The sequence below is a fragment of the Cynoglossus semilaevis genome, chromosome 16 (genome assembly GCF_000523025.1).
Source record: "Cynoglossus semilaevis isolate Cse_v1.0 chromosome 16, Cse_v1.0, whole genome shotgun sequence".
Taxonomy (NCBI): Eukaryota; Metazoa; Chordata; class Actinopteri; order Pleuronectiformes; family Cynoglossidae; genus Cynoglossus; species Cynoglossus semilaevis.
The window spans coordinates 17,572,313-17,582,095 of NC_024322.1; the positions used below are offsets into that span (position 1 = coordinate 17,572,313).

Below are 9,783 nucleotides of genomic sequence, written 5' to 3' on the forward strand. Positions count from 1 at the left end.
ATATACGAGACAAAAACTAATATTTCAAACTAACGTTCCTGTTTTTATTCTGTTTTTCTTGGTTTGGTTAGTTTTATATAAATATAAATAACCTTTTTTCTAAATTAATTATTAATGTTGATATAAGACAAAACATTTGTCAACAAATTTTGACCAAACTGAAATGAAAACAAACATTTCATAAATGTGTTGATTAATTTTAGATTGTCATTAAATCTGACAGAACATGTATTTGACTTGTTTAACTTTAACTTTAGTCTTACTTCACATCTGTGCTGATAAAAAAACCTGACAACTAAGTCAAACAGTTCTACACCCGTGTACCTGTGCTGCTGGTGATGTTTGGCGACCTCCTTGTGGAAGTCCTGTGGGGGGGCGGGGATGAAGCAGAACTCAGAGAGGTAACCAGAACTGTGCTCCGACTCACTGTAGTCTCCCAACTCAGCTGCACACGGAGACACGGAGGAGGTGGGATTAGAAACTGAGTCAGCAAAACTCAGAGCTTAAACTCAGAGTTTAAACTCAGAGCTTTAACTCAGAGCTTTAACTCAAAACTTGAGCTCAGAACAGTGACGGTTCAAGGAGAGTTTTATAATAACTAATTTCAGCATTTAATCAACAAATGTTCCTTCTGTGGTTGAAGGAAACCTAATAATACTCCAGACACTTCAGTCCTGTAAAAATGACACCCTGTGAGAATGAGACGTATTTCTGAACCTTTACATTCACCAATAAATTCAGATTTTGTTTCCGTCTCGTGAAGAACAGGCAGATAAATAATTTGCACTTTTCTCTCTCCTGAAATAGCCTCGACTTCACACTTTTCACGCAGCCGTTCAGCCCCGTCCTGTCACGCGCATTCGTAAACAGCCGTCACTTCAGGGTGAATAAAAAGCGAGAGGGAATTTTCACACTCTGCTGTTAAATTTTTCACATCACGTGAGGAACCCTTTATCCTGATGGAAACAGACAAAACGACACAAAGGGAAAAATAAAGTATAGACTGACACACATGACGGTGTGTCGGAAAACTACAACAGTACTGCAGTACTTACAGGTATTACTACAGTTCTTCTAAAAGTCTGGCAACACATTATTGTAAAGATCTTTCCGTCTGAACTGAATCCATTTTGTCTTCAACACTCTGTTGTTTTTGGGCCTCAGATCCAGACGAGACACGGCCCACATTTCCAGGACAAAGAGACCAATAACGGTGGATAACAAGGAGGGCCATAAAACTGAATGTTAAGTGAGATGATAGCAGCGTCAGCCCACAGCGGCTCCCCAAAGTCATTAGCTCTGCTGCACGCAGTCCACTCAAGTAGTCCCTTGACTGGCCCACTAGCCTGTAGTCTAAGTGTATCGACCAGTAAATCAATTCCAGCTCGGCCGCTTATTGATGAGCACGAGGCTCCGGAGAGGAATCCATGTACAGTGGGTGGTGTGTGTGTGTGTGTGTGTGTGTGTGTGTTAACGTTAACTCCCAGGCTGAAGAGAACAGGTGAAACCCAGCCTCTCACCATTGGCTGGAGCTCAGGCCTGCTCATAATGATTCCATCGACCAATCACGCGGACACTGGGTGATCATGTGTGACCATCACCTCACGCTGCGTGTACACGTGGATGTGTCTCGGCTCTGGAACAGCTACGTAACTACAACTTCATACAGAACCGACAACATTTTTCACGGTCAGCATTTCATCACCTCCTCGTCAGTATAGCGGTCAGTATCCCTGCCTGTCACACTGGAGACTGAGGTTCAAGTATAGCGGTCAGTATCCTCGCCTGTCACACTGGAGACTGAGGTTCAATTCCCTGACGAGGAGAAATCATTTTACTGAATTTCCCCGGTGTGGGATGAATAATCTAATCTAATCTAATCTAATCTAATCTAATACATCAGTGTGTGGATCTATGGACAAGTGTAAACATATTAAATGGTGCGATTATTTTTATTAATTTTTTAATTGATGATAAGGCCTGAGTTGATTTGTTTAATTAATGCATTTAATATGTTTATTTTTTAATTAATTAATCAATTAGTTTAATCATGTATTCATCATTCACATGTCATATGAGCGTTTAACAATAACAGAATTTTTTTTTTAAAAAGTGGAATTTACTGTTAATAACAGACTCCACCTTTGATCAGTTCCAGGTGAGAAATGTGAGCAAACACAAAAAAACAAAAACCTCTTTTGAACAGTTTGGTACCGACGTGAACCAGAACTGTGTGATCACTGCTGGCACTTTGGCTGAACAAACTGGAAAAGCAGCAAAGCTTCGACTTCAAACCCTTTTTTTTTCTCTTTATTTATCTGAAAGCAAACATTTATCTTCATAATCTGGGCTGGCACGGAGTGAAGTGACAACATGATCCGAGCTGCAGGACCAGTGGATAAAAGCTCCTAGTCTAGACCACATCTCTCTACTGACCCATTTACTGCGGCGATACCGCGCTCCCTGCGAAATAAACGCCTGATGGGTGGAGGACGGGGGAGAAAAGTAGGGAGAACGGAGATTTATGGGTGTAAAAATGGTGAGAAATAGACGGGAGAAAAGATGGGAACCACTTTACAAGTGTGGAAGAGACGGAGGGGAAAATGGGCCGCACTAAAAAAGCAATGGGCAGCCGTAAAAGAGAGAGAGAGAGAGAGAGTGGGAGACAGAGTGTGTGAGTTGTTATTTTGATGGCAGCGAGGCGGAGTCAGCGTTTAACCCTGACACAGCAGTGGACGAGGTTAGAACTGAACCATCAGCTCACAGCTCTGGTCTGGAGACCGGGATTCAACAGTGGATTTGGAAACAAGAGTCAGACAAATAAAATACTTTAAAACAGGGGTGCTCAACCTGCGGTCTGCAGCCCTGTACCAGTCCACTGGTCATTTGGTACGGTCCCTCAGTGAAATAATAATTGACGTCATGTAAAGAGAATCAGATCATTTTCTAAGTGGTAAGTTTTCAAAACGACATGTCTTCCAGACACAGTCCTTCACCACGAGTTCACTTCAAATCTAAATACTTCATCTGGTGCCTAAAATATGACAACAACACAGTTTAATTGACCCATAATGGCTGTAGAGCACCACCTATGAACGCAGCGGTGCAACCGCAGCCATTAGCTTTAACAGCGTGCGCGGCTGCAGAGGAGCCTAATGAAGTGGTTTTCCATTGTGTGGTGTGGGTGAGTCCAGGGAGCGGTACTTACACTGAACAGCATAGGACGCCAGCAGTGCAGCTGTGTTGTGAGGACAAAGTAATCAAGACAACAGAGAGACGGGGGGGGGGGGGGGGGGGGACAGGGGAGTCAGTTTTATAGAGAGATCCAAATGTACAGATTTATATGGAAATGAAAATAAAGGGAAATAAATAAATCAACATTTCTGTCACGATCTGAGCATCACATGACGTCAACATGTCACTCACCTTCCAGTTAATATATCCTGTTTGATCTGAAGAAAATATAGGTATCTGTGGGAGAGAGAGGGGGAGAGGGGGGGAGAGAGGGGGGAGACAAAAATACTTGATTAGAATGTGGGACATTTTTCTTTCTAACTTATTAATTGATGAATCCAGTCACAGGCCGGACTGGACGATTCAGCGGGTCAGATTCAGGCCACGGGCCACCCGTTGATGATCACTACTCTATATAATATGGTAGTTGTACAAATTAAGATAAGGAATAAAAAAAACTTTGTTTTCCTCAGGGAGGATGACTCCAGTCCTGCCCAAAGAGAGACCAAGAATATATTTTTTTTTATTCACTCGTCACAGTCACAGTTATTCTGCGACTAACGACCCGTCCATCGAGGCGAGTTTCACTAATCATATATTAAAAGTACAACATGAAAAATTCAAAGCCCAGAATCCTCTGCTGTGAATTATGCAGCAGTGATGATAAGGCACCGGGAGTGAGAGCACGGCTCACGGCTGAAGAAGAAAACAGGCAGGAAAACCACATGGTGCCGTGACACCTCCTCTGCGTGTTGTCTTTAGGCACCATATGTCTGCAGAACAGTATGGGCTGCAGCCCACATTAGCAGACATGTGGTGTTTCACAGCCTTTATTTCAGCATATATTAGGAAATAATGATGGGTTTTTTTTTATTAAAGAGAGATACGAGCAGTGATGAAGAGGAACATGGAGGTTTGTTTTGGTTTTTCTGTTGTAGTACAGCGAGTACGCCGACTTACCGTGTGTATTCTTCTTGAAGTTTTCCAGGGTCTGTCACAAAGAACTTGACCCTGAAGCTCAGGTTATGGGGAGAGCCTCCTAATTTAAAAAAAAGAAAAATGCATTTTATTCTACTTGCTTTGAAAAAAAAACATTATTTATTTTTTTAGATTTAAAATTGAATGTGCCAGACGTATTTCTTCCACTGTGTGAAACAGAATCAAAGTAAATCAGAGAGTTGAAGTAGAGTTCAGCTGTTGCTGGGGGGTGAAGGGGGGGGGGGGATACCCCCTGGTGGCAACTTTTAAATTCTCTAAGTTACAGATTCCTTTACTTATTATGAAAGAATAAAAGTAAAGTCGTGGTTCATTGACGTTAGGAAGAAAGATGTGTCACGTACTCTGACTTTTTTAAGTCTGAAAAACATTTGTTTTCAGGAAACGTCTGGTGAAGTTTCCAAAACCGTTCCATGGGAGGTTAGGATGGGAAGGATTAGGGGAAAAAAATCATGGGAATTATTGGGATAAATGGAAGTTGGAGTAAAATATAATGATCTCATATTCAACCATTGTGTTTAGTCACACACACAGACACACACACACACAGAGAAACTGGAAGCTGTAGTTATTTCATTGAATACTTAACTCTTTGACACCTAAATTATAGCATTTATTCCCATTTATTTATTTTTATTTTTCTTCCATTTCCTGGTGAATTCCAGAATCAGAACGTGTTCCGTGTTCCAGTCTACAGTGAGTGAGAACTACAGTAGTACTGCTAACTCAGGTGAATGTGTGTGTGTGGTATGGTGTGTGTGTGTGTGTGTGTGTATTTCACCTACTTTTTAACTGTTTCCTGATGGGCTTGTTGGGATCCAGCCAGCGCTGTAAAATATTGATTAGGAATCACTTAAAGACACAGTAACACGTCTCCAACACAACTACAGCGGCTGAATTATTCACCACACACACACACACACACACACACACTGACCAGTGTGTCTGAGGAGTCATCAGCCAAGTGCAGTCCAAAGTAGTCTCTCTCCGTCAGCTCCAGGTGTTTAAACACAGCGTCCAGTAACACCTGTCCATGATCGGACTTCTGCAGACGGAGACACACAGACGGAGGATTATTCCAGAACAGTCGGCCCCAAATGTTGCTGTGCATTTACATCACGTGACTTCAGCGTGGCTTTTCAGGAAAAAAATTAAAATCTTCAAACGGCTGATGAAAGTTATATACATTTTTATATTTTCCACTGTGACAAGATGTTGATTTAACAGTGAAAGATTTTGTTCCCAGGAAAACTGTGTCTGTAAAACTGTACAGAGGATCCATAAAAACAATGACACACACACACAAATATATGTAATAAATATACATGTACAATTAGATTTATACACAAATATATATGATTGTGTAAGTACAATCATATGTACTTATATAAACATACAAATATATACATATATGTATATATGTATATGTATACTTACATATACATATATTTATATATGTATAAGTATATGTAAGTATGCATGAATTTCCATATGCCTACATATACATAAATAAATATATGTATTTATATGTAAATTTCCATATGCATATATAAATATATGCATATGTATATGCAAGTACACATATACAAGAACATATACATTCACATATATACATATACATATACATATGTACATATAGACACATATGGTTGTCTAAGTACAATCATATGTACTTACATACACATATAGATATATATATATGTACATTTGTACATATATTCACACATATAAGTGTGTACATAACTCTACATCTGTACATGAGAAAACACACACACACAGGCTGACGCACAGAGAATGTGAGAAAACTAACATAAACCGTCGGTTCCACTGGTGTCGTTGTAGCATGTTAGCACAGACTTGGTCTGAAAGAGCGTGCACGGTGGCGTGCACGTGTGCGTCCTCTCCACGGAGCTGCTTCTCTGCGTCAGCGCTCTGTCTGCACTCCTCTACACCGCGGCCCTGGGAAATCCATCACCGCGCTGCACGTGGGCAACAATGTGTGGCAGTTTGGTCCCGAGGTCCGGACACCAACCATACATTTAACCACCGTGCCCTTTAAACACTGTACACATCAAAAGCCAATTTACCACACACTCTTTTCACTACGGTGGAACAGAGCGCGGCGGGACAGTGTCATATTGTGGCGATGGCGAGTGAAGTCATGAGGAGTGAAGATATAAGACATAAAAGACAACGTAAAAGACAGACAGACAGAGAGTCACAGAGAGGCCAGCGGAGAAAAGGGCTGATTGACGACGCACTGGCCCAAAACAAACCCTCTTTGTGCAGCCAGTGCAGCAGCAGCAGCAGACAGTATTCACCACACACACACACACACACACACACACACTGACCAGTGTGTCTGAGGAGTCATCAGCCAAGTGCAGTCCAAAGTAGTCTCTCTCCGTCAGCTCCAGGTGTTTAAACACAGCGTCCAGTAACACCTGTCCATGATCGGACTTCTGCAGACGGAGACACACAGACGGAGGATTATTCCAGAACAGTCGGCCCCAAATGTTGCTGTGCATTTACATCACGTGACTTCAGCGTGGCTTTTCAGGAAAAAAATTAAAATCTTCAAACGGCTGATGAAAGTTTTTGAGCTTTTTATATTTTCCACTGTGACAAGATGTTGATTTAACAGTGAAAGATTTTGTTCCCAGGAAAACTGTGTCTGTAAAACTGTACAGAGGATCCATAAAAACAATGACACACACACACAAATATATGTAATAAATATACATGTACAATTAGATTTATACACAAATATATATGATTGTGTAAGTACAATCATATGTACTTATATAAACATACAAATATATACATATATGTATATATGTATATGTATACTTACATATACATATATAAATATATGCATATGTATATGCAAGTACACATATACAAGAACATATACATTCACATATATACATATACATATGTACATATATGCACATATGGTTGTCTAAGTACAATCATATGTACTTACATACACATATAGATATATATATATGTACATTTGTACATATATTCACACATATAAGTGTGTACATAACTCTACATCTGTACATGAGAAAACACACACACACAGGCTGACGCACAGAGAATGTGAGAAAACTAACATAAACCGTCGGTGTCGTTGTAGCATGTTAGCACAGACTTGGTCTGAAAGAGCGTGCACGGTGGCGTGCACGTGTGCGTCCTCTCCACGGAGCTGCTTCTCTGCGTCAGCGCTCTGTCTGCACTCCTCTACACCGCGGCCCTGGGAAATCCATCACCGCGCTGCACGTGGGCAACAATGTGTGGCAGTTTGGTCCCGAGGTCCGGACACCAACCATACATTTAACCACCGTGCCCTTTAAACACTGTACACATCAAAAGCCAATTTACCACACACTCTTTTCACTACGGTGGAACAGAGCGCGGCGGGACAGTGTCATATTGTGGCGATGGCGAGTGAAGTCATGAGGAGTGAAGATATAAGACATAAAAGACAACGTAAAAGACAGACAGACAGAGAGTCACAGAGAGGCCAGCGGAGAAAAGGGCTGATTGACGACGCACTGGCCCAAAACAAACCCTCTTTGTGCAGCCGGTGCAGCAGCAGCAGCAGCAGCAGCAGCAGCAGCAGCACTGACTGAGACACTGTCTGTGCCTGAGATGAAGGACGGAGCAGGGAGACGTGGTGACAGAGGGCAATCACAGAAAAGAGACTGGGTGAGAGAGTCAGAGAGTCAGAGTCAGACCCAATGGTTAAGACTATGGTGGGAGAGTGAAGAGGACGTCCAAACGGAACCAAAGCAGTAGTTCAGGGGAAACCCCAGTGTTTTTCATGGTGGGTGAAGAAGCTCAGCCGTGACACATTTATTTCCCGCCCTGCCTCCACAGGAAACACAAGTGAATGTGTAAGTGTCATGTTAGTGTTGAAGAAGGATGGAAATTCAGGAATGTGTGAGAAGCTTGTCCAGACAGGGGGAGACGTACGACAGGGAGGAGTCATTAACAACCGCCTTGAACTCCACACGCAGACGCAGCGACTATCGGATTCAAACCAGAGCTTCTAATCAGAAGAAGATCACGTGTCTGTCGTCGGTGTCGTTCAGGCTCCGCATCAGGAGCGTCTTCATCTGAGAGCTGCTTTAATTCAAGCTAAATTATTTAATATCTCAATTAGGATCATGGTGCGATGCTAACGTCTTTATGTCACGGTGCTGATAACGCCAAGGTTGCAGGTTTTGTTTACAGGCATAGCTGAGGACGCCCTACTTTAGTAGAGTCACCAAGTACAATTTTCTGGGGCTAGAATTTTTCGGGACAGACACGACGGGAGTTGGAAATTCAAATAAAATGAACATTTTTGTCCAACATTTTTATTTGAATAATTCTGAAATCTAGTCAGGACCGGTTTGTTTGTTTCAACGGGCCAGATTTGACCTGCGGGCCACTAATTGATAACCAGCGCTCTACGTCATTAGCACATTATCATAGGCTGGACAGGATGGGATTTTTTTGGAATTACTGATCGTAACTCTGGGAGCGCAGCAGGACTGAGACACGCCCCTCCCAATTTTTCACACAAATTTAAAGGCAGATCCCAACACATAATTAAGAATTTTCCCAAACCCTGAGCAGCTCCAGTCTATATTTGACCTCACACAGAAACAGAAACAGGAAACCAACTGATGGATCCTTCTCTACCAGGACCTGGGAAGTGCCTGGGATGATGGGAAAAATGAGAACACAGGTTTAATTACCTTTTTATACTGAGAGACTTTTGGATTTACTATTAAAAAAGTTAACAGATACTGATGGTTTCAGGAGTTTTGGCAAATTAAAAAAAAAAAACCTACTTCTATATTTGTCAGAATTTTCTGCACAGACGCCTCGAGGGCCGGACACTCAAATAAAATAAAATAAAAATCACAATTATGAACCGTGAATAATTCAGTGGGCCACAGTTGGCCCACGGGCCACCAGTTGATGATGACATCACATATATCAGCACATATATGAACACATATATATATACATATATATATATATACTGTATATATAAATCCATATGCAGCCAGAAGATCAAAGGTCTGCCTCCTTCACGACTGTTGAATTATGAGGAGCTACTTTGTTACAAAACAGCTTTTGTGGAGCGCCGAATGTTTCTGCGCTCCAGTGTTGTTGCTATGGTTACTGCTTTACTGGTCACTTCACTGAAGCTCCTGACCCACGCTGTTGTACTAGTGGAGAGGTGGGTCAGTCGTTTGGTCACTTTTTTTTTTTTTTTTCAAATAACGTGTCATTAATCACAGCAGCTTCACTCAGTGTCAGTACCTGGTCAGACCTACACACCACAAGTACTTGCTCTGCCATGATGATGATGATGATGATGATGATGATAAGTAACCGCTTCTGGGTTTTCACTCTCCGCTAAAACCAAGGCCAGTCGGCCAGAGAGAGAGCGAGAGAGCGAGAGAGAGAGCGAGAGGATCAATAGAAGTATTGTTGCTCTCGGGGCAACTTGTCTTTCCAGGAAGTTAGCGCTGCTGCTGCTGCTGCTGC

The 9,783-nt window shown here is 42.0% G+C and overlaps 1 protein-coding gene across 1 annotated transcript in view; it reads right to left on the bottom strand.

Moving 5' to 3' along the window:
• ptpn4a (protein tyrosine phosphatase non-receptor type 4a) overlaps positions 1–9,783 on the bottom strand; it is a 47,456-nt gene that overhangs the window by 17,779 nt on the left and 19,894 nt on the right. The window contains exons 3-8 of the mRNA XM_008329069.3: positions 6,585–6,692; positions 5,016–5,058; positions 4,195–4,273; positions 3,427–3,471; positions 3,209–3,261; positions 325–445 (exon numbers count right to left, since the gene is read on the bottom strand). Of these exons, the coding sequence (XP_008327291.1) occupies positions 325–445; positions 3,209–3,261; positions 3,427–3,471; positions 4,195–4,273; positions 5,016–5,058; positions 6,585–6,692 (449 nt within the window). The remainder of the gene's footprint in view (positions 1–324; positions 446–3,208; positions 3,262–3,426; positions 3,472–4,194; positions 4,274–5,015; positions 5,059–6,584; positions 6,693–9,783) is intronic.